General features: G+C 38.2%; 1 protein-coding gene across 1 annotated transcript; it reads left to right on the plus strand.

Annotated features, from left to right (window-relative positions):
• The first annotated feature begins 952 nt into the window (after positions 1-952).
• On the plus strand, positions 953-25,619 carry nsfl1c (NSFL1 (p97) cofactor (p47)). Its single transcript, XM_043710343.1, has 9 exons — positions 953-1,098; positions 4,224-4,321; positions 7,492-7,563; positions 9,164-9,329; positions 11,087-11,179; positions 12,210-12,319; positions 14,904-15,041; positions 20,847-21,011; positions 23,112-25,619. Exons 1-9 carry the CDS (start codon positions 994-996, stop codon positions 23,272-23,274), a joined length of 1,110 nt encoding a protein of 369 aa, XP_043566278.1. The 5' UTR covers positions 953-993; the 3' UTR covers positions 23,275-25,619.
• Positions 25,620-25,974: the final 355 nt, after the last annotated feature.

Consider the following 25,974-nt stretch of genomic DNA (forward strand, 5'->3'; position numbering starts at 1 on the left):
CAATAATTGACTTTGTGCAGGATGTGATTGCAACCCAAAGTCTTCGTCTTTGTCCTATGACATTCATGCCTATTTTATCATATTTCTGATTGACTGACGATTTTTGCATTCATACATCAATAGTTGTGGAATTACAATAATTAGAAAATATTTTAATCTGAACATTTGGTGAAGTCAGATGTGTAGTATATTCACAGATGATCACACCATATACATTATGGTATTTGCCATCTTTACCAATTTATGGTTAACGGTTGTTGAAGGACAGAAGTTGATATTTTACCTCATCCTAATTTATGAAAACAAAATATAACTGCACTCTATCTCTAAACTTAGTTTAATAGTTTGTATGAAGCCAACATATTTTTGTCAGTTCAGGAACTGTACTCTGTTATTTTTAGCACATGTATATTCTTGTAACAGTATGTGGGTTTTAATATAATTATGTAGGAATTTAGTATGCACTTTATATTAAATTGTGCTGTGTCATTTTTTTTTTCTCCCAGATACAGCAGAGTAACCTCCAAATCTCCAGCCAGTTTTCCTTGTGCACAGTCAGATTGACAAGGTTTGCAGTATATAGGACAGCAGAGTGGGAGGTAATGGCTTGTTCTTTACAGCAACATCTCTTTATATTGATAAGGTCACATTATATGTGCCGATGTTACTACTATCAATATATTTCAGTTAAAATAATCTGAATTTTATTCGTGAAATTACACGTTAATACACTGACTCATTTTTCTAGATGTTAACTTAATATAATCCATAAATGATTTACTAAATTTGAGTAGAATTATTTACTAATTAGTAAATCTCAAAGAAAGTAAACTAATTGCTTGTAACTGCTTCATTTACATCACGACATTGCAATGTTTGTTGCTTTTTTGAGCTTGATTGTATTTGCTGCGTTACGTGGGATAATTTGTTCCCACTGGAACCTTTGTGCGTGGGATTGTGGGTGGGCGGACAGTCCGGCGGTGACACGGGAAGATGGAGGTGCCGGAGGAAGAAGCTATTCGTGAGTTCGTAACAGTCACAGGAGTCGAGGAAGAGCGGGCTCGCTTTTACCTGGAGTCTGCGGACTGGGACCTTCAGGTAAAGCCGCGATTTGGGGAGAAGGGAGCGTGGCTTCTCCGCTCTGTCAGAGTCGGCCTCAAGTTTGGGCCTGTGGCAGTGTCCGGGTAAATGGCGCCGGGTTAACGCGGTTGCCCCCTTTTTAAATGTGATCCTGCTCCGGGGCCCGCAAAATGCCGGCTTGGTGCCGCTCCCTCCCTCCCTCTCTCTGTGTGTGTGTCGGGCCGGGGTTGTTGAGTGGTGATTCAGCAAGTTGTAGCCGCAGTGCGGGAGCCTGAGGGAGGGGTAGATCCGGCCTCAGTGGCTCAGGGTTAGTTCACATGAGATGGTCTCAGATGTTTTTTTTAAAAAAAGTCTATGATTTGTGCCCCATGAGCTGTTTGCCCAGTATCATCTAATAAGTGTTTTTTTTACAGCTGAGGAACTCGGACCACGTACGAGGTTCCTGACCGGGCTGATAGTTTCGATTTAAACTGGGATACCGTTTGGGGGGAAAAGGGTACCTCTTGCAGGGAGTATAGTTTTCAGTCTGCTGTGAGCCCAGATATTATTTTGAATCAGCCCTATCTATGAATGTGCCAGACAGCATTATCGTTATTAGGGAGTAGGTCACCTGAAAGTCTGGTATGTGGTATTACATTTAAAAGTTTAGAACAGCAATGTGATCGGCATACCGCCAACCTGCTTTCAAAGACAGGCATTTTTTAATGTTAATTCATGAGAAACTGAGGCTTGGGATGCCAATTATCACCAAGACATCTCACCAATCTTCAGGTATGGGAATATTGTATGTTGGTGCTAAATTTAACTGATCACAGTTTATGAATGTGGTGACTATTTATTCATTACATAGTGTTGCTCACCATCCTATTTAGGGAAGAAGATAAGTTCATGGAAATCAATGAAAAGCAAGGGCTGAAACTGTTATTGTCTCGCCGTGGACCTCTTTCATGGAGATATCAACCTACCTAGTGATGACCAGCCTCAAGATGAGATGTAGTGTGAAGATTAGCACAAATTTATCCTTAATGGCTACTTTCCCAGATGTAATTTTCGTTTTATAGAATCCCTGCAGTGTGGAAGCAGGCCATTCAGCCCATCAAGTCCACACCAACCCTGTAACCAGCATGCCACCCAGATCCATCCCCTCCCACTATCTGTGTAATCCTACATTTTCCACATCTATTCCACATAGCCTGCATATCCCTGTAAAAATAACCGTACTGAAGATGTTGTAAATCTGAAATAAAAACCAAGTGTTAGAGAAATGAAACTTGTCTTGGAGCATCTGTGGAGAAACATTCTTCACGGGGTCATACTGGACTCAATGTTGGGTCTTTCTTTCTCCACAGTTGCTGCTAGATCTGCTGAGTTTCTCCACCACTTCCTGTTTTTGTGTGTGATATTTAAACCAGAACAGATTGCCAAATTACAAACCACAATACATTAATCACCTAATTGATTCATTCATTTGAAGAGAATAATCTAACATTTGTTTTAGGTTTTGTCTCTCCTCAAAACCTCAAAGTAAATGTCTTGATAAATAGGTTAGGTCTAAGAGTCAAACAGTTCAAAGTATGTTCATTATGTTTTAAGTGTAGTTAAACTCTAATACCTTTTCCCTGTGCTAATTTTGTATGCTTGATTATTACTAACTTTTGCCAATATTCTGAGTTTAAGTAAGATATGGCTTTTGGGAAGGTTAAATTCAATAATTAAAAGGACATGGATTTCTCAGTCATTTACTTTGGAGATTTTTCTTATGTTTAAAAAATCTGCTAGGGGAAAGTGAGGACTGCAGGTGCTGGTGATCAAAGTCGAGTGTGTGAGATGAAGTGCTTTTGCCCAAAATGTTGATTCTCCTGGTCCTCTGATCCCCTCTGACCGTTGTGCTTTTCCAGTACCACACTATTGACTTTAAAAAATCTGCTGGAATTGTCCTTAAATAAAAAGAATTGAAGGTGAAACAAAGTTAACTTTTCGAGAAAAGCACTATAAACCAGATGATAAAGTTTAAACAGTAAAATTGTAAGAAAGATTATTTGGTCTAAAGAAAATATATAGAGTAATGGATTTAGTTCATTAACCATGACACTTTTCTAGGACTGTAAAGAGATTGTAAAAATTTTTAGATTATTCTCCAGATTTTTAGACTTGTATATAGTTTCCTGATAATGTAATTATTGAAGACACCTTAATGACTGGGGTGGAGATCCAGAGAAATAGCTTTTTGGTGTTTTCATTGTTCATATTTAGTAAATGTACGATTGAAAGTTTGTCATTCATTTTTACATAGTTTGTGAACTAAATACATTTAAAAGCAAAACAGTACTTTAGATATCCAAGAGGCAGTTTTGCTACTGTTTCATTGAGTGAATGGCACTTGATGTCAGTTTTATTGGGCTTTAATCCTGACCCACAAAGAGTGTTGACTGAAAGTTCATGGGCATCTTCAACAAAAATGACTGTTAACCTAAAATGTTAATAACAGTTGGGTATTTGACAATGAGATATCACTAATGAACTGTCTCTTGTAACCCAATGTAACATTTTCTAGCAAGAAAATTATTGGATGATGGTAAGGCCAGTTGTAGCATTTCTCTTATTCACCATTGACTGCGATCAGCTAATTGCACAGTGTAAATGATTCAGTGACCTTCTGGTCTGTGTGCCCACTGACTTACTAGTTGAAGCTTTGCAGATGAGTCATCAAACCTTTATAACCATGTTAGATTTTAATCCTTTTTTGACAGGAGTGTAATTTGGGTTGGACAATTCAAATGTTGAATTCACAAGTTTAATACATGCTGTTTTGGGCCAGATAAAATTTAGTAGTAGATTGCTAACAATTGGAAATAGTTATGCTATACTTAACATCAGTTGCTTCAAGTTCCTGTTCCATGCTTTTAAACATTGAACAAGGTGTTCAGCTATGGAAATCAAGCAAGCGCACTAAATAATCTAATTATTTTGTCTTCATTTAAGACATCTCAAATATTTTATGCGGGGCAATATGGTCTAAAGGAATTCTGTTTTGACTGCTGTAATTTTTACATTAAAAATTAAACTGAAAGCTTGTGTGCAACCATGATTAAATTTAATTTGACACTTGAGAAAGGTCTTCAGTATTGTATGTTTGGTTGCAGCTCGCCCTGGGCAGCTTTTATGAAGAAGGTGGTGACGATGATGTGATAACTCTTCCACAACCTGAACCCAGTACAGGTTCGAGAACAGTAGCACAAAGGTGAGGGTCTTTTGCTTCTGTTCCATCCTCTCCGATTGTTACAGAAATAGAAGTTGCTGGAAAACCTCAGCAGGCCTGGTAGCATCTGTGAAGAGTAATCCATGTTAATGTTTTGGGTCAGGTGACCCTGCCTCCGAACAGATGGTAGCTAAGAAAATGTCAGCTAATTTGCAGAAGATAGTTTGGGGGGAGGAGATAAGGAGTAAACAATAAGTGGGGATAGAGTTTGATATTCACCTTCACTGCGAGAGGTTTCAAGTACAAGAGTGGGGATGTGTTGTTGCAGTTGTGAGGCCACACCTAGAATATTGTGTGCAGTTTTAGTCTCCTTTTCTGAGAAAGGATGCTCTTGCTCTCAAGGGAGTGCAGCAAAGGTTTACCAGGCTGATTCTGGGGGTGGCAGGACTGATGTATGAGGAGAGATTGTCTAGGTTAGGATTGTTTTTGCTGGAGTTCAGGCGAGTGAGGGGGAATCTCAGAGACGTATAAAATTCTAACAGGAATAAAGCTAAAAATCTCACAACACCATGTTATAGTCCAACAGGCTTATTTGGAAACACTAGCTTTCGGAGCGCTGCTCCTTCATCAGGTGGTTGTGGAGCAGTGCTCCGAAAGGTAGTGCTTCCACGTAAACCTGTTGGACTATAACCTGGTGTTGTGTAATTTTTAACTTTGTACACCCCAGTCCAACACCGGAATCTCCAAATCATAACAGGAATAGACAGGGTAGATGCAAGGAGGATGTTCCCAATGGTGGGTGTGCCCAGAACCAAGGGTCACACTCTGAGGATTCGGGTGGACCATTTAGGACAGAGATGAAGAGACATTCCTTCACCCAAAGAGTGGTGGGCCTGTGAAATTCATTACCGCAGGAAGTAGTTGATGCCAAAACATTTAACATATATAGGAGGCAGCTAGTTATAGCTCTTAGGGCAAATGGGATCAAAGGTTATTGGGAGGTTGCAGGATTAGGCTATTGAGTTGGATAGTCATGCCATGATTGTGATGAATGGTGGAGCAGGCTCGAACGGCCAAATGGCTTCCTCCTGTTCCTTTCTTCTATGTTTCTAATTATTTTTGGCCCTGAACTCTCCCATATCCTAGCCCCCTACCCCAGACACCAGGCCTTGTTATCACATAGTCTGCCATTACACACTACATATTGTTAACCACTAACAGTCTCCATTAACAGCTATTCACCCTCGTAGCCAGGTCATTATCCATTCCTTTGTCTATTCAACTGCTCTTCTCTCTTTTTGGGCTGTGTCCCCACCTATCATTTATTCCTTACCTCTCTCCTCTCCCCTAGATTCTGCAGATCACCCAACACTTTCCTAGCTACCATGAGTTCCAAGGAAAGGTCACCAGATTAAAAATGTTAACTCTGATTTCTCTTCACAGATACTGCCAGACCTGCTGAGATTTTCCAACAATTTGTGTTTTTGTTTCTGATTTACAGCATCTGCACTTCTTTCAATTCTTATTCTCTGTTGTTTGTGTTTTCCAACTTCACTATTTCTCTTGAGCTTTTGATACTCTACTAGATTTTATTTCACTGTTATATCTGGTTTTTGACCCAAGTGCCTAATTCATGTATGAACCCCCAGTGAGAGTTAGCAGTTTAACTTTAATGTCCTTATGTATTAATATCTAATACTGGTGGACTGATGACTGAATGTTTTATCCCTGCACTATGACTTAAAATTGCTTTTAATTAAGAATGTCCTACTGGTGTAGCAAGGAAAGCTGGAAATTAAAATCTGCGATTTGAGGTAGGAAGTGGATCAGTCCTTTAACTATTGCTGACAAAGGTGTACTCTTTACTAACAGCAGACATCAAATATTGACAAAAATTAAACCTTTTTTGTTTCACCACATATCTTATAATGAAAACAATAAAATAAAACATAAATTCAGATTTTGTGCTCTATCCCTTGAAGTTACATTTCACAGCTGTATGTACACACTGCTGCTTAAATTTAAAATCTTTTCCAGTGTTACATGGCTTTTGAATTTATTTTCACGTTAAGTTGTGGTCAGCCTTGTGTTTATTAACATTCTTGAGGCTGGAAGTAATGATGGAGCTACCAGGTTTAACCGTTTGCAGTGCAAAATTTGATTTTCGTGGCCAAGAGCACAAATGCTAATTGTAATATAATCGGTTGTGTGTTTCCAAACAATAGCTGGTTACTGCAGGTGTGCAGATCCTGTGCAAAACAAAGTGATGTTTTAAAAAAAAAACCCTGATTTGAGCAGTTTGTATGTAAGCATATGGGATAGCTTAGAATGTGGTTGATTATTTGTCTTTGTATCTGTTTTCTTTATATATAAATATTTGTTGCTTCAGTCTTTTTCTTGCTGGATTTTACTTTCGGCTACTGTTGTAATTGTCCTTTTTGCTGTCATCTGCCTTAGTTAACTGCTATATCCAGAAATGGCTTTTGTTTGTGTATGGTGTGTAGGCCATGACACTGCACTTTCTTTAAAAATCTTATCACAGGGGAATTGTCAGTTGCTGTGTTGAGTAAGTGCCTCTGGGAAACTGGAACAGTTGTTTAACCAATTTTTTTTTTAACAAGGAAAACAAGTAATCCATATCTGACCAAGGCAGTTAGGTTATGTATGAGACTAAATGCTTTAATAGTTTATCTTGTGAGGGATCTAAAGGGATTTTTAAAAAAGGCATAATCTTGGGGTAGATTGTGTTTACAACTGGGTGGTATTGGGTGGGGGTTGGACTTGAGCAAGGAATCTCCAATGTAACTACAGATGTTATGAAACAGCAACAAGACAAACTGCGCCTTTAAGGCACCACTGCAATCATCAAATGTATTTTATTAAGTAGCATATAATTTAACAGCCCTCCACTGTTATATTTTGTTGCTTCTCTATGTCAAAAACTGTTTAATGACTCGTTCTTTAATTTTTGTCTGGCCCCTGCTCTGCTTCAAATACACAGTTGGATTGATTTTTGTTGTGGTGTACAACCATGTTTAATGTCCTAGCTATCTTTACTTCCTCCTTGGAGGAAAGTAAGAATAAATCAGCTTTTCTTTGGTTAATTAAGGATACTTATGGTATTATACCATATTTGTTTGACAATAGAAAGCAAATAATCAGTTAAAGTGTTCTTCAATGATAATAATCTATCTCCTATATTTAAATTATAGTGATGCCAGAGTAACCTCATTCAGAGATTTGTGGCATGAAGAGAAAGATGACGAAGATGACGAGGGCCAGAGGTTTGCAGACCAATGCATTTCTCAACAAGAATCTTGCCTTTCTGTTAATACATTTTTCCATATTGAACCACACCAACCTATATTTTCTTATGATTTATACAACTTGCATAGTATTGTGTGTAAATGGATAGCTCCATCAAAGAACAAACTTGGACACAATGGCCCAAATGGCTTTCTGCCATTCTATGATTTGAAGTGTTTATGGTACAAATATATTGTTGACACAGTTGTTCTAAGTTCCAACTGAGTTTGATACATAATGAGCACTAATGTATCCAGTAATGGTACAACAGAATGTCTTGGTAAGCTGTTCTAATTTACTACTGACTGATTTTAATTGTATTAAAGTATTTTTGTAACATTCTGCTACTTGAATCCCTTCATCTTTGGGATGGTTGTCACAGGTGGAAAGGTACCCCTTACTAACTGAGCCTCTTGCCTTTTGGTAGAACATACAGTCGGACAGCAAAAACAAATTATGTGCTACACCTTGTGCATTTAACTGCCCCACTTTGAAAAGATGTAACAAAATGCAGGCCTTTATTTCTATTGGATTAGAGTACCAGGTGGGGAGACAGCCACTGTTCCAATGCCCCTGCCACCTCCTCAAAAGAAGAAATCAGGAAGACCTTCTGTATTCTCAGACACTGGAGGTGCTGTGCTGGCAGCAATCACTATCTCCTCCATGGTGGTGTTGAACCTATTTTACCAGCCTTTGGTTGACAGGCTAAGGGAGAAGTCTGACTCAGCCCCTTCCTTTTAGGAGGAGGCACTGCTTAGTATGTGATTCATTGTGCCTTCCCTAGAGGAGGCAGCACCAGTCTCTTTGGCCATATAGCATGCTGCTGAGCCCTTCTCTCCCTCTTTCTCTCTCTCTCTCTCACACACACACTCACACTCCAACAAGATGTTGTCCTTACTGAACCTTCCACTCTAAACTGTGCAGTTCTGAATATTATTTAATCCTGAAATTTGATGCTTACTTGATACTCACACAAATGTAATTTGAGGTATTTAATTCATTGGTTAATCTTGTTTAGTAAAAGTAACAATTACATAATGCCCCATTGTTAGAAATGAGGTGAGTATCACATCTGAAATCTAAAGAATGCAACTGAACAATTTGTACTGAAAGGAAAAAGAATGTTGGATATTTTTATACAGTTGAAAGGCTGTATTCGTCAATACAGTACTGAGAAAATGAAGCTGATTGAATGTTCCCTCCAGTCTATACAGGGCAGCACGGTGGCTCAGTGGTTAGCATTGCTGCCTCACAGCACCAGGGACCCGGGTTCAAACCCAGCCGTGGCCAACTGTCTGTGTGGAGTTTGCGTGTTATCCCCGTGTCTGCGTGGGTTTCCTCCGGGTGCTCCACTTTCCTTCCACAGTCAAAAGATGTGCAGGTCGGGTGAATTGGCCATGCTGAATTGCCCATAGTGTTAGTTGCATTAGTCAGGAGTAAATGTAGGGGAGTGGGTCTGAGTGAGTTACTCTTCGAAGGGTCGGTATGGACTTGTTGGGCCGAAGGGCCTGTTTCCACACTGTAGGGAATCTAATCTATGCATGCATGGTGATTATGTGTGTCTTATTAATTTCAAAGGTTTTATGCTGGTGGTTCTGAAAGAAGTGGACAGCAAATTGTTGGTCCTCCAAAAAAGAAGAATTCCAATGAATTAGTAGAAGACCTGTTTAAAGGAGCAAAGGAGCATGGTGCAGTTGCTGTTGAACGAGCTGGCAAGAGTCCTGGAGAATCCAGCAAGTCTAAAGTATGTATGGTATTAAAAGCTACCAGGCAGAGTTTTGGACTGGTTTGGAGGCCTGCTACTCCCTAGCCCCTCATCACAGTAACTGGGCTGGTAGTAAAACTATGTTAATTACATATTCATAATCAGTTGTAACACAATGCTAAGTTATTTATAATCCAAAATAAAGTGCTCGTCACTTTACCCTCACCCTGTTTTTTTCCCTTCCCTCCAGCTCATTCCTAAGTTTTTCCCATTCTAATTATAGGAGCAAATAGTCTAGTGAACATTTTAAAAAAAAAAAATTGAGGGCATATTTTAAAATTGTTCACGTAGATCCACAGTGTACAAATATGCCGCAGACATTGTACTGTAGGTGTCAGGGGCGAAAGTGAGGACTGCAGATGCTGGAGATTAGAGTCAAGACTTAGAGTGGTGCTGGAAAAGCACAGCAGGTCAGGGAGCATCCGAGGAGCAGGGAAATCAGCGTTTTGGACAGGAGCCCTTCATCATAATTCCTGATGAAGGGCCCTTGCCCGAAACATCGATTTTCCTGCTCCTCAGATGCTGCCTGACCTGCTGTGCTTTTCCAGCACCACTCTAATCTTGACTTTAGGTGTCAGAGACCCTAGACGTAAATGCTTACTAGGATGTTTGAGTTAAACTGGTATTCATTTTTGAAGCATGTTTGGATATACAGCCTTTTCTGAATGTTTTCCTCACTACCTTTTTTAAAAAAAAGACTTTCAATGGTGCTATGCTCCTAAGATCTCAAATTCATCCAAAACTCTGCTGCCTGCATCATGTTCCACATTAACTCGTTCCCAATCACCATTGTCCTTACATATTTTCATTAGATATAGTAGTAGTCATAGCACTGCACAATATATTTATAACAGCTCTTCAACCCAGCAGGTCCATGCATGTGTTCTTGCTCCTCACAAGCCTCCTACCACTATCTCTCAACCCTCCCAACATTGGCCCAATATTACTGAAGATAATGGTATCCACTGCTACCTGCAACACTGCTAGACTGGAGTTAAACAATGCTGTTCTAGGTGGTAACACTGTAAATTCTCTATGTACATCACCTTAAATCACAAGGAAACAAATATATTAATAATATGCCGTGTGTTCTACTAATGTCATGTGATCACTAAAGATGACCTCTGGCTGCTTGCACGTGTATAGATGGCATTGTTGATATCATGTTATGGTGACAGATTCTTCCAATTGATCCTTGGTTGCTGCAAATTGTCCCCTGCCTCACCTCATTGATGGCAGATTTCTTTGCTGCATAGCTTTCTACTTGTACAGTCATTAGGTAATGGGTGCGGTGATGGGTGAGGCACCAAGAGCTCTTTCTGTCCATGTTTCTGGATCAACAGATTTCGAATGTGTTTTGGAGGCACCTCTTGCAAGGCTGCTTTAGTGCAGCAGATTTCATAAAACACTCACTGATCAGTCAGTTCTGCCATTCCGTAATGTTTGTTGATTTCAGTGAGCAGATGCTCAGGAGTTTAAACTGCTAAGCTGCAATTCTGTGTGCTGTAGGCAGTCACTGCACACTTAATTGGAGTTGGCAATAAACACAGCCTTGTTACTATGTTAACTTTCAGTGAAGTATTGTGGATGATGAGAATCTTAACATTATTTTTAGTGTGGATGTTGTACATTAGTGATTTTAAGTTTTTGACTTTAACACTATGTGACAGACCACATAGTAAGTTAAAATAAAGTTTTTATTTGATCAAGCTGTGAAGCTTTTTTTTCTCTTAAAGCCATTTGGCGGTGGTGGATATCGTTTAGGAGCAACTGAAGGAGAACAATCTGCATATGTTACAGGAGAAAGGAGACCAGAGACCGCACAAGATGTGAGTTTTCAAAGATGCAGCATTCTGGCTTTAGTATAACTTAAGTTTATATATAATCGGGTTGGAAAAGTTTCTCATGAGTTCGTGGAAGTTATGTAATTGTTTTCAGCTTAAAGAAGTCAGGAATATAATGTGGTTTTAGTAATTGTGATATATGTGGAAATAGTAGAAACAAATCATTAAATTGCTAACATGGCGTGTTTTTTTAATAATGACCGAATTAGGCTGTGGATTACCCTGTGAATTTCCTTTGAAACTCTTTGAACAGTTCAAATATTTGCAAAATTATTCTCCATTTCTTCTCCTAATGTCATAATAATAGATTAATTCTGCAGCAGTGTAAAACATATTCCAATTATGTAAAAATGCCTCTGAGCAGATTCCTAGCCAGCTTTAAGCCAAGGGTTCTTTTTTTTTTGCAATTTTAGAATTGGCAGGTAACATACTCATTCTCTCAAGCTGTGACAAGGCAGAATTTGTTACACATTCCTTATTGTCCTGAAGGCATTTATATCAATCACATAGTTTGTCTTTGTGTTAGATATAGACCAGATTAGATAAGTATGGAGGGCCTTCCCTAAAGGAGTAGTTCAATGTGTTTTTGGCTAACCCAAATATTCTCAGTTAAAAACATAGTTTCAATCTGGTCTAATAAGCACACAATTACTGTACCTCTGTAAAAAGAAAAAAAAACAACAAATTGAATTCAGTTCTTCAGAGTGATGATTGTTTGATATTGAAGTGAGCACTACGTTAAACTTGGAGTCTTGCTTTGTTTTATTTCCAGTTATTGCTTTCATTGTTCAATTTAAGTCCAATATTATCAGAATTATTACTGAGATTCAAGCCATGACATTATGGGTATAGGATGATGATGTAACCCTTATAGAACCTTGAAACTATTATGTGAAATTTTTACACTTGTAAATGCTGGCAGTTAATCAAGGAATCAATTTACCCCTCAGTCATAACTGAATGATTTAGATTGTACTGCACTCGATTCCAGCTAATTCTGAATGTTGTTCAACAGGTTCATGTTATACTGAAACTCTGGAAAAGTGGTTTTAGTGTTGATGATGGAGAGCTGAGAAATTACACTGACCCTGCCAATGCCCAGTTCCTGGAAGCTATTAGGCGAGGGTAAGTGAAATATTTCACAAGTTTGGTTATGAATGGCTCCATTGTTCTCCAGTTGTGTATACTTTACTCTTGGTGCATCTATATTTGCAAGCAGACAAACTTCGTTATTGATAAATTCTGGTGATGAGACCAAATGTATTTATCTGACCAATGTATTCATTAAACATGTGGAAAAGGTTGCGATGAATACCATGGTAATTTGTTACAAAAGGTACAACTTTCTGTAAATGAGGCAGTTGGTGAAATCCACATTGATGCCCTGGGGTTGAATGTTCCGAGGCAGAAGGTGAGGCGTTCTTCCTCCAGGCGTCGGGTGGTGAGGGAGCGGCGGTGAAGGAGGCCCAGGACCTGCATGTCCTCAGCAGAATGGGAAGGGGAGTTGAAATGTTGGGCCACAGGGTGGTGGGGTTGATTGGTGCAGGTGTCCCGGAGATGTTCCCTAAAGCGTTCTGCTAGGAGACGTCCAGTCTCCCCAATGGAGCGGAGACCATAATTGGGAGCAGCGGATACAATAAATGATATTGGTGGATATGCAGGTGAAACTTTGGATGTGGAAGGCTTCTTTGGGGCCTTGGATGGAGGTGAGGGAGGAGGTGTGGGCGCAGGTTTTGTAATTTCTGCGGTGGCAGGGGAGGGTGCCAGGCCGGGAGGGTGGGTTGTTGGGGCGCGTGGACCTGACCAGGTGTCACGGAGGGAACGGTCTTTGCGGAAAGCGGAAATGGGTGAGAAGGGAAATATATCCCTGGTGGTGGGGTCCGTTTGGAGGTGGCGGAAATGTCATCGGATAATGTGGTTTACGCGAAGGTTGGTAGGGTGGAAGGTGAGCGCCGGGGTGGGGGTTCTGTCCTTGTTACGGTTGGAGGGGTGGGGTTTGAGGGCGGGGGAGGCATGTGGATGAATGCGTTGGAGGGCATCTTCAACCACATGGGAAGGGAAATTGCGTTGGAGGGCATCTTCAACCACATGGGAAGGGAAATTGTGGTCTCTAAAGAAGGAGGCCATCTGATTTTGTAAGGTTGTGTCCCCTTCTCCGAGACTCTTTCACCAGTAGAAATATTTCTCTCTACACTTGAAATTCTCATCAAAATCCTAAAAAGCTCAATCACATAACTCTTAATCTTCTATAGTCAAGTACAGTCTAATTTAGATAATCTCTCAAATCAAAACTTTTGAATTTTTTTTCAATTAAGTGTATGAAAAATGCTGTTTGTGTTCCTTTTCAGAATAGTGCAGTAGTCTGTTTTGTCTGGTACTTAATGATTCTCCTGCAGAGAGAAAATATTTTAAAAGTAAAAAAATCTGGCAAGATTTTTCTATTCACTTTTTAGTAATCGCGTTTATTTTGATTTGTGATATGCACAACTTTCTTGCTCGGGTATTGATATTTTAAAGCAGCTTGTGAATAAAGTCTTCAGCATCTCCTGGTATAGATAGAGAATTGTTGAAGCAGTGTTATCTATCAGGTCAGTTAGCTTAGTTGGTTGGGTGGCCAATTTGTGATGCAGAGCGATGCCAACACAATGAGAGTGCAGCCCTATGGCGTGTTAAGACAATGGCGAATTTACCTTGTCATATTCAGTACTTTTGATACGAGTTATTACTAGTCTGTCAGTCTAGAAAAACTATAATTCTTTTCATAGAATCATGTAATTCCTACAGATTGGACACAAGTCATTTGGCACAGAGTCCACACTGCCCCTCCAAAGAACATCCCACCCAGACTCACCCTTACACTAACCCTGTAGCACCGCATTTCCCATGGCTAACCCACCTAGCCTATGTACCCCTGAACACTAGACAATTTAGCATGACCAATCCACCTAACCTGCACATCTTTAGACTGTGGGAGGAAATTGGAGCACCCAGAGGAAACTCATGCAGACACATGCAAACTCCACACAGACAGTCATCTGAGGGTGGAATCAAACCTAGGGCCCTGGTGCTGTGAGGCAACAGTGCTAACCACTCTGTCATCTGTAATTAAAAAAAATAAATGAATCCTACTTCTAAAAACTGTAACATTGTTCTGTCCTGTTGCACGTCGTTTCACAAATGACTCAGACCTCTCACAGTTAATTTCAGGATTTAAGATTCTCATTACCATTAGTTGGATTGTGGGACTTTTAATTTAAATGTTGATTTAATGTATTCTGTAATGTTTGAGAGACTGTTGTGAATAAACTGACTACAAAAACTAAAACTTGGTCCGCCAAAACTAACACTCATTCTAACAAAACTACTCATGAACAAAGTATACACAATGGCCTCTTGGGGTATTAGCTGTACTAGTTATCATATACTTTTTGGACATATTATTTTATCCAAAGTGAATGCATGTTAGTTGTACTTTAAACCAACCTCACATTTAACATTGAGAATTCTAACCTGATTTTTTAGTAATGTTGTAGTGCAGCTGATTTGAATTCTTGAGGAACAGAAGATGGCTTATTCAGGCCAATTCTAAATTTCTTTGCAGAAATTAATTTGCTGTATTTCATATAAAATATTAAGTAAAATAGTACTTTTCTGTTCCTAGTGTTGCTTTTAATTGTATATTGAGTGTCCATCATTCTACTATTTGCAGTGAGATTCCACTGGAACTGCGACGATTGGCCCGAGGCGGGCAGGTAAACCTGGACATGGAAGACCACAGAGATCAAGAGTTTGTAAAATCAAAGGCTGCATTTAAGGCATTTGGTGGAGAAGGACAGAAGTTAGGGAGGTAAATGCAGAAACTTGCACAAGTTCTTTTTGGCAATAACTTGAACTGTTTGTATACTCTGTAGGACCTCATTTCAATTCCGTTCACCATACATTGCTGTAGTTAGCATATGCAAAGCAGCAGTATTTGGGAAAGGAAAATGTTATTGGATTCCAGATATATTAATTCAGTGTTCTTTTTGGGAATTTGTCAAATTGAGGTGAAAGTTATTCTGATTTAGCTCAGTAGTTGAGTTGAAACCACTGAGAATTCATTGCAGTGAATTACTCAAAATTTAAAATAAGCTGCATTGATTGATGTTATAGAGAAGGTGAGAATTGATACATCACTGTTTGATTGAATTCAGTTAATTGTGTAATCAATTTGCTTTCAACTTTCAAATGTATGACCCCTTTGTCATGGATCAGCCTAATAATGTCACCCGGATGCTGCTGTTTGCAATAAGACCACATCATCTTTTAATGAAGGAAAATGTTGAAGGATAACAAGAGTAATTGAAAATTATGCATTAATTGTACAAACTTTTGAAGGTGAGAAATGCCAAATGAATCTCTCAAAAATTAAACCTGCAAAGACCAGACCTTTAAGAGCAGGGAGCGAAAGCCCGTACTTCCAGAACTTACTGATAAGTCTAGGGGTGGTGGGATGAAGTTAGAGTTATTCACTACTTTCTCTGTTGGCAAGCTGTGCAATTGATGCTTTCTGAGGAGAGGCAGATGTATTGAATTTTTGTAGGCTGTCTATGGTTTGTAGGCTTCTGACAAAAATTCATCAATGCATTGAGTGTCATAGAAAAGATGCAAGCGATTTTCTTTATTTTATTCTTGTGGTGGTGATCCGCTTCAGTCCACCTGGTAAACCTACACTGCTGTTTGGAACGAAGTTCTAGTGACAGTAGAAGCAGCTATTATAGTTCCAGTTTCAGTATGCAGTGGCTTGGAGGTGGTGCTCCCATGTGTTTGCTGCCCTTGTTCTTCTAGGGTGTAGAGGCTGTCTGCTTGGCAGACACTGTGAGAGAGGTCTTGCTGAGTTGCTGCAGTGCATTTTGTAGATCTACACATTGCTACCATTGTCTGTCAGTGGTGGAGAGTGTGGATGTTGGAAGTGGTGGATGGGATGCTAAATAAGTGGGCTGCTTTGTCCTGGATGATATTAATCTTCCTGAGTATTATTGGAACCAGGAAAGTGGAAGATGTTTTGTCACACTCCAGATATATGCCATTTAATGGAGTTACTGTCGTTAGCGAACCAGGAATAACTAGTTCAGAAATAAGAGAACAAGTAAAGGAACAATGTAAAACTATTCATTCCTTGGTGTATAAAAAGGATAGATTAATTAAAATGAAAGACTGGTGAAAAGAGCTCCAGGTTACAAACTTTATGTGTAATGCCTTGCACTATTTTGGAAATGTAACCACAATGATTCAGTGAGTAATGAAAATCTACAGTATAATATTTAACATGACTGTAGTGCCATTGTGCCATCTTTTGAGAATTGTAAAGTCTGCTGCAACGTCAGCACATCCTGTTTCCATCAATTGCTCGAAGTGCAATGAGAACGTAACTATATTTGACCAGAAGAAGAAAAATATCTTTGTGTAGGAAACATTGTTGCCTAAAACCTGTTTACTCTGCACAACCAACTTGTTGCATTGTACAAAGCTTTACGACTGATCTGAGGCTCTGTATGTGCAGATCTTGAAGTGTTTCTTGTGTGTGGCTCTTTTCATCCTGAGTGCAAAGTTCCTGATTGTTATGTCTTTTCACAACTGCACAGCTTAAAGGGAACGTTACAAACCCATTTGATTGGTACTTGCAGCATGTTGCAGTAGCAATTTTCATATTGTAATATAATCCAAAACTGTTCTCCAAAACCAATTTCTCAGCTGCATTCAGGGAGTGTGCGGCTTTGCGTGTTTGCATCATTATTTCATTTAAAAAAAAATACAAATTAGTCGGAGGTGAAAAATCTATTTAATCTAAGGTGTCCCCATTTGGACCCCATTTGGCACCACGGGGTCATTAGAGCACATCTTGACACCACACTACAGGATGGATATATTTGACTTTGAGAGGTAATTTACATTGTAAGTTTACAAGAATAATCCCTGGACTTCAGGGTTAAAGTTGTGAGGAAAAGTTTTCCCCAGAATTTTGACGGTAAAGGGGTGATCTAATCAAAGCTTTCAAGATGTTAACAATAAAAAGCAGAGTACATAACTATTTCCATTGGTTGGGGATTCTGGAACCGGGGGGGCAGAACCTGAGAGTAAAGGGCAGATTGCTCAGGAGTGATGTTAGGAAGAACCTAAGATGGTGGATGTTTGGAACTCTTCCACAAATAGCAGTGGGCACAGGATCAGTTGCTAATTTTAAATGAGTTGTTTTTGATAAGCAAAGGTATTAAAGGATATGAGCCAAAGGCGTGTATGTGAAGGTAGGCCATATCAGCCATGATCTCATTGAACAGGCTCAAGGAGCTTAATTCAACTAGGAGAAAGTGACGACTGCAGATGCTGGAGCTCAGAGTTGAGCACAGCAGGTCAGGCAGCATCCGAGGAGCAGGAGAGTCGATGTTTCGGGCACAAGCCCTTCATCAGTTTCCTTCGGGCACGAGTCCTTCATCGTTGATTCTTCTGCTCCTCTGATGCTGCCTGACCTGCTGTGCTTTTCCAGCACCACCCTCTTGACTCAAGGGGCTGACTGGCCTATTCCTGTTCCTAACTTCCCAGTGTCAGGCTATTACATTTTAAGATTTTCTCCAGTTTAACTTTTATTAGTGGAATAGCTTGTGTACAAAAGGCACTGACAATCTGCAGTACTTTATTACTTGTAAAACTGTTTTTGCAATTTTTTTGGTGTTCTGTGCAGCCAATTTTGTATAAGTGTAGGTAAATTAGAACTAATTATGATTTGAGAAATATTCACAAAAATACTTTCAGAAGTTAGTACAGGTATCCGTCTTATTTTTTCATCCTCACCCTTGAAAGCAAGTTTCTGATTACAAGAATTTAATCAGTTTTTAGGCTGGACTAGTTGCAACTTTGATCAACTTGTTATTGGAAAAACCAAAGTCAACATTTTTGACTCCTCACAAACCATATTCCCTGTCTTGGTTCTCACAGTTTCCAAACTCCTTATCCTGACTATGTTTTCAACCTGAACCTCTACTACTGCTTATGAGTTACAGTCTTGATCAAACATGAGCTAAACTCTGAAATCCATATTTTTTTCCTCACCAATACCAGTTGCTTTTCTGTATCATCACCCACTTCTGCCTTTACCTCCAGCTCGACATTATTACAAACTTGTCTCCTCAAGACATAACTATTTGAGTGCTCTGATTTCCTGTCCTCTCGTCTTTAAATACAAAACCCCAGCCCCTGCTTTGCTGCTTCATTTTATCTACGCACTCAGACCTACATTGGTTTGTTATCCCTCAATTATTTTAACCATTGTTTTCATAATATTTACTTAATTTATTCACACCCTCTACTCTCTTTTTGCAATTTCCTCTGGGATTGTATCCTTTTTGGAACATCCCATTGTTATTCTGGACTACTGCTTTTATCCCAATGTCAGTTGTAAAGCCTTGAACTGTTTCTTAATCTAGAGCTTCTTCCCTGAATCTCTCTACTTTTCATCTATCCTCTTTAAATCTTCTCCAAGATCTCTGCTAAGCTTCTTATCATCCCTTCTAAAGCTCCCATGCTGGTCTGCCAGCTATTTGTTTTCATCTATTTTTGACACACCAAATTGATGCCTTTGCTTTCCTCTCTTTGTCACTTCCTGCCCAAACACGTTGTTTCCACACAGATCTGGAGGAAGTGCAGTCAATCTGTGTCTGCATTGTTAACTCAGTAAAACGGCTCCAGCAATAACAGCTGATCTTCCTTTGGAGAGTCTTTGGATTCCAGTTGCAGCATTTGTGTTAATAGTATCCCTTCCATTATGCTCAGTTCATGTATTTTGAAACATATTCCTGTTCTATGTCATTTCTTCACACTCTTACTTCTTGCCCGCTTTTCCTCGTTGGACATTTTCCTGCATTAGTGTCTGGTTGAAGAAATTATCTATTCTGTCATAGTTACAACACTGTCATCTTATGCAAAACTAAAGCCAATTAGCAGGGAGGATCGAATGTAAAACATTAATGGTATACTATCTAATGAGTTGTCTCAGCCTCAGGATCCAGCTGCGGGAGTAGTAGTGAGAACCACAGTAGGAGAGAATAGACTTTTTTTTTGTTATATCCACTTATCTGTGTTCTAGAAGTCTCTGGTCTCCAACTGCAGATAAGGAAGCCATTTGAGTTGTCTCTGTTGGAATTTAATCTTTTTCAGTTCTGTTCTGTCTGCACTTGCATTCCAACCCAAAGAGGAGGGGTTTTGGAATCTAGCTTGCTGTTAAATGATTGGAGTGTTTGCCTCCAGTACACTACCTACAGATCATTCCAGTAATTACTTAAACTATATGTAAGGAATGCTTCCTCATAAATTGTACATTGCTTTTAACAAGCTTGTATTTGTTTCTTTTTGACCTGCAGTTGTTAAATGACTTGAATTATTGCCTTTGATTTAACCTTTTTTATGCTACCTAGTTTCAAATGTATATAATTTCTTTACATTTATCCAATTTCAAGATGGTGGAGAAATCAGTTGTTCTAAACTTCTTTTGTAATTAATCTTTCGAATTTGCCCCCGGCCCTTTTCTGTGACTGTATATAGAGATTGTCCATAGATTGGTTACTTCACTTGTGCTTCAGTCATTTCAGAATAGAATAGTCCATCTCGATGGGATGTGGAGGTCTGTACAGCTTGAGCATTTTGGCCTCAGATTTGCACTCTGCCGACCTTGCAATAAACTCATTGTTTGCTTACTTAGTCATTTGATGTTCTCCAAGACTATAACTGCGTCTGCCACTCCAGTTTGTTTGATGTCAGTTGTTGAGTGTATTTCCTCTTTTTTTATTTTTTATATATATATGCTGTGCCAATATTTTGCATACTTTCCCCACCCCTGTAAAATTACCCAGGTCAGAATTGTCTAAGAGAAATTACTGACTACTGAAATTACATGGACTCAGAAATGTTTTATGTGTAACAGATAAATTTCAAACACTATATTATTAGATAAAAGTACCAATCCTGGACTCCCAGAGAAAGGTTGTGTGGGACATTCCATTTACTGAATGAGATTCTAATTTCTGGGAACTCTCAGTTTATATTAAGTTGGTAAAAATCCCCTGTTAGCGTGGACTTTCTGTTTGAACATACTTATCTCTTTTATTTTGTTTTAATAATTTTGTAGCAAATCTAGAACTTTTTTGTCTTACCATATTTCATAACTTTCCCTCCATATATGCCTACACCTCTCATTTGGAGCTTTCTTAATATTGCAGTTGGATTTTTTTTGAGCATAGATTATTCATAGAATTTGAGACTGTTATCATGACTTAGCTCCACTGGCACAGAGCCTTGAGATCAACCATGTTATTAAAAATGTACCTGACATCTATGTATTTGCTTGAAGAGATTATGCCTACATTTAAACATGCTTTTCTTTGCTTTATTTTTCAGTAACTTTCCATTTGTTTTTAATAGTAGAGGACCATGATCAGACTTCAAGATTAAACAATTTTAAAGCAGTATAAATTTATTTTGCACTAACTATACCACATTAATTTACAGCTGATTATTGTCAATTCCATTGACTTCTGCCTTTTCTATTTACTAACTATGTTATAACTGTTAAAAGACTTTGAGTACAATTTAGGCAAACCAACCTATTTTTTTTTGTCCACAGTGCCACACCTCAGTTAGTCACTACAACTTCTCCAGCACAACAAGCAGAAAATGAAGCAAAGGCAAGTTCATCTGTTCATGTAAATGAATTACAACCGACCACTAGTATCCAGATACGGCTTGCAGATGGAGGGCGTCTTGTTCAGAAGTTCAATCACACGCATAGGTAAGATAATAGCAACAAGAATCATTTTACAACTTATTTCTATTTTCAAAAAGAAGTTAACATTACTAATTGTCATAACGCAGCCGGTGTATGAAATGGATTCTGACAGTCCCATGTCCCTGCAATTGCTATTGCATTATACTGTGTATGTGTCAAAAATATTTACACTGACCTGACTTCCCAATTTCACAGAAATTCTTTTAATGATATCAGCATAGGAGAGAAAATGTCATTCCTGTCTTGCCTTTCTCTCAAAAAAACTGACTCTTACTTAAGTTCAATATACCATTTTCCCAAAAGCACTTTATTCTAGGCACATTATTTAAGTGTGCACCTCAGCATGAGTATTGCATTATTTGATCATGGATATGATTTGATCATTCTGTGAACTGATGCCCATTCCGAACACATTACAACATGTGTTATGCTCTGTTGTTTGAGTGCTAAGATCACTTATAGTACTCCTAATGTCATCTGAGTTGCTGAGCTAAATAGTACAGCCTGGGAAGAAAATTGTATCTGGGACCACTTTGACGTGTGTGACTCAGTCCAAGCATTTTTCAAACTTCAGAAAAGCATCATAATTCATTGATACAGATACAGAAATCGCTGGAGAAAGAGCAGAGTTAACATTTTGTGTAGTGACCCTTCTTCAGAACAGAATTACATAATTATTTGCCCTGTTATTGGAACTGGACACTCAGTAACTGCCCATTCCCTTTTTTGTAAATATCATTTGGGAATTGGAAGGGTATTTGTCTGAAGCTAATTGTAAAATGTTATACAAAGTATTCTCCAGAGAGTTTGTTTTCATGTTTCATTTCTAATGGAAGAACTAGGAATAACTGGGTTTCTAAACTTGACAGCTTGTACTATTATGGAACTTTGTCAAAGCATTGGTTTTACTTTTAAAATCCTAACTTAAATATCACTTTAGTTTTTAAATCCTTCCATGTATTGGCCCACTAATCTCCAGTCCTACAATCCTCTCCTAACTGTGCACCTCATATTCAGAATCTCACTCCTTCATGATTGGCAACCAAAGGTGTGGTCACCTGTGTTCAATCCTCTGAAATTCCAGCCCTTAACCTTATTTGTTTCTCTACTCCACTTACCTCCTTTGAAACATTCCTTAAAACCAGCTTCTTTAACCAACTGTTTGGTCATCTGCTCTGATATCTCATCTCATTGAGGCTTGGTGCCATATTTTATTATGCTTTTGTGCAGCCCTCTAAATATTTTATTGCATTATTGGAGCTATGTAAAGCTAACTTGTTTTGAAATGTAGTGACCCTTTCATGACAGTCCATTTAGTCCACCAACATCTCTCAATTTCAATGAGGTAATTGGTGAGCAACAATTGTATTAAGAATGTTATCTGAGAAAAGCCAAATGGCTAGGGCACTGAAAGTAGTACCTTCAAGTAATACAATGTAAGTTTCAGCATTTAAACTTTTTGAGTAGCCTAACAATTTTACCTCAACCAAAAATATTATCTTGATCAACTTCGCACACTTGCAGTGTGCTAAGCAGTGTGTTGGAGAGTTAGCTTGGATTGTCTGATTACAACTGATTTGATTTCCAATATCTCCCCAGTTGACATTTCTGTCTTGTGCCTTAGATATTGAGCATATGTATGATAATCAGCCATGCTACAATGTTATTTGGACTCAACTCTATCAGCATCCTGATCCAAAAACCATACATCTTCACTTTTCAAGCAATAGTCACTGGAAAACCACCTGGACAGATCTCTGATCTGAATTTCTTTTAATTTCTTTCACTCTCTGTTTAGCTGGGTTGTGAAGTAAACTTTTTATCACTCTCGTTAAGGTCAACAAGCTTAGAATAAACCCTGATTTTTGTCTAAATACTTCAATCACTCATATTGGATTAACTTCATTCAGCCATCAAATCAGCAAATCAAGTGCTTGATTTAGATCAAAACTTGAATTTATACACAATATAACATTATTATCAAGAACAGATTGATTGTGTTGGTGTCCTTTCTTTAGAAATTCACAGTAGCTCAGTCTGTACAGAAAACTTGTTTTTTTTTTGTAATTAGGGAAAAATAACCTTGTTTTTCTTTATCCACAGTGTTCAGGATATTCGACATTTCATAATTGATGCCCGTCCGGCTTTGGCATATACCCCTTTTGTGCTGATGACCACCTTCCCTAGCAAAGAGCTGACAAATGAGAATGAGACCCTGAAAGATGCCAATTTGCTGAATGCTGTAATAGTACAGAGGCTGAAATGAATGCACTTCTCCATCAAACCTCATGTTTGTGGAGTATTTGAACTGTTCGGACTTTGTTAGTTTAACTCACTGGTTGTGATAAATTGGAAAAAATGCTTTTAAATGAAACTGTTTACCCTTAGGGTTATTGAAGTAATAACATGTGAGCATTCAGTTACACAGCTTTAAGCGTGACTTTGTGATATAAACCTTAATTGTGTATTTTGATTTGTAACATTTTTTTCAATTTTTAAGTGAAAACATTATACATTAAAAGTTCAAATCCACAAATATAAGTTGATGCGATCCTACTAACATCTACTTTCCTGTGACTGCTGTTGTATTGGAGATAGGGTTGCAACTTGACTAAAAATTGCATTCTAACATTTTTTCAAATTTAAAACATTATATGTTGTGAAATGGGTCATGTATCCAGCATTGTTCATTTTGTACATTATTGCATCAAATGAATAATCTGAGCAGAACGTTATTGTGAGTTTTATTTTTAGCCTGGATAATGACTTTGCTTACGGTAGGATGGAACGGTTCGCTAAAAGAGGTTTTTCTAAGCATATTGTGGGTTAAAATTTGAGATGAAGCAAATCCTGTCATTTACCAAAATTCCTAAAAGTTTACCAACAGTAATAGTGAGCTTGCCCCTTTTCTCTTCTACCTGTAATTACTTCATTCTACAGAAACAGGCTATTTGTTTCATTGGGCCTTGAAATGATATTTTTTTCTTCATGTGTAATCCCACTTTATTTTTGATCCTCAGTACCATTGTCTTTTTTGAAGATTACTTTAAAAATTACTTTTGAGGTGATTTGTACAAATAATTTTATTCTAATTGCACTGTAAAGAATTTTCTTTCCAACTGTTTGCCCTTTCTCTAGCCAGTGACATCCATGTAATAACCACGTAACTCTTCATAATCTTAAACTTTGTAAATTGGGCACAGAATTGGAGACAAAGCATCTATTTCTACTTCCTAAACCTCTTTAACAGAACCGTGATTATGGAGGTTGAGTGTTACATGTCTGCATGTTCTACAGTTTGGTGTTATTGCTTTGTTGTTGAAAAGTGCCTTGATCTCTTAAGCATGTATGGCAATCTTTGCTGCATCTGTTCATTTCTGTCACGAGAGAACAAAAACAATGTACTATGGTCTGTTGTGTTGAGCAGTGTGTGCTGGCTAAAGGAGTTTTCCTTTATTTTGATGCAAATCACAATCTTAATTTACATCAGTTTTTTTTAAACAGCAGAGCAAAATCCAAGATACTTACAGACTATCACAAAGCAGAATTGCATAGAATGGAGTTATACCTTTTCGAACTTTAAATTAATTCTCAAAGAATTAGTGATGCTGAGGTATTAGAAGTTTTAACAGTACTGTTTCATTTTGGCAAATTTAATGGGATAAAGATACGAATGTTACCAATGCAAAATAGGTCAAGTTATAACATTCTGGTGAATTTTAATCTTCAGCATTGAGTTTCTGTGGTGTTCAGTGCTAATTTATGTCTTTGTGTAAATGGGCCCTTCCAATCAAATTAGTTAAAGCCCCAGGTTAAATTTTCCACTGAACATCCATTTATTAGCTCTCTAAGGATGATCTTCAAAACTGGTCTCAAAGGCAAAGGGCACGAGTATTCGTGTTTTAAAGATTGTTTAGATCTTTTCTGTAAAAATACTAAAATTGAGGAGTGAAGCTATTGAAAAGGAATTCAGTATTTTTAAAAGGTAATTTGGAGTGGTTCAAAATCAAGTTACAGTTGGAGGTCAGTGTAAAAATAATTCTTTTTCTGCGTTAAAACTTCATTTTTTAGCTGTGTTTTTAGAAGAAAAAAACAGCTGGTTACATTTTGAGTATATCAATGGATGGCTGTAAATACCAAGAAAATAATATGAAACATTTTGTTTTTACTGCACATAATCATGGAAGGGTTTGTTTGTGAATATGTAAATGTGTTTGGGCAAAACTTGAACTATTTTGCTTGAGGAAAGAGTTTAATTGCAAATATGCCCTAGTTTCCCAGTTGCATCCAAAGCTGAAACTCCAGTTCTTATTGCATTCTGGAATTAGGAAAGCTTATAGCTGTGTCCAATTTTTGTTACAAAACCCTGAATGTTATCCTTAAAATCAGGCACTATATATAGTTTTTTAATCAAGAAATCCCAAACCACTTTACATTTTTAGAAGTATTTGATTAGATTTAATCATTCCTTTGTGGATAAACTTGACAGACAATTTGAGAACTTTAAGCTCTCTTGGTAGCAAAGCTGAAGTTTGGTGAAATGTTTGGTAATGCTTGTCAGGTTTCTAAATGTTAACATTATTAAACCCTGTTGAACCTGCTGCTACTCTACCTCAACTACACTTGTATTTTATGGATTTTGTTCAATTTACTTAATCTGAGGGATAGTGTTGCATAAAGTAGTATTTAATTCCCCAAAGCTAATGAAGCAGAGATCAAATTTACAATATTTACCATTATTCGCCCTTGACCCTGGTTTGGGCCCACCATGGATACCCTGTATTCGCAATTATCGAAAAAGCAACAAAAGTATGTTCAGAGTTCTTCCAGTTCTACACTTGATATTATACTCAGTTTATTGTCACCAATTGATCTGAATAGCTGATCTCACGTCATTTATTTGCCAAGACCGACAGGGATTTAGCGAGAGTCAAGAATGGGGTGCTGGAAAAGCAGAGGAGGTCAG

This window comes from Chiloscyllium plagiosum, chromosome 20 (genome assembly GCF_004010195.1).
Source record: "Chiloscyllium plagiosum isolate BGI_BamShark_2017 chromosome 20, ASM401019v2, whole genome shotgun sequence".
NCBI classification, from domain to species: domain Eukaryota; kingdom Metazoa; phylum Chordata; class Chondrichthyes; order Orectolobiformes; family Hemiscylliidae; genus Chiloscyllium; species Chiloscyllium plagiosum.

Bases quoted from the DNA above. Each gene is read 5' to 3' on its own strand.
- nsfl1c (XM_043710343.1), top strand. From the start codon at position 994: ATGGAGGTGCCGGAGGAAGAAGCTATTCGTGAGTTCGTAACAGTCACA. The intron at 9,330-11,086 runs GTATGTATGGTA...TTTCTCTTAAAG, and splicing joins GAGAATCCAGCAAGTCTAAA to CCATTTGGCGGTGGTGGATA. The intron at 12,320-14,903 runs GTAAGTGAAATA...TACTATTTGCAG, and splicing joins CTGGAAGCTATTAGGCGAGG to TGAGATTCCACTGGAACTGC.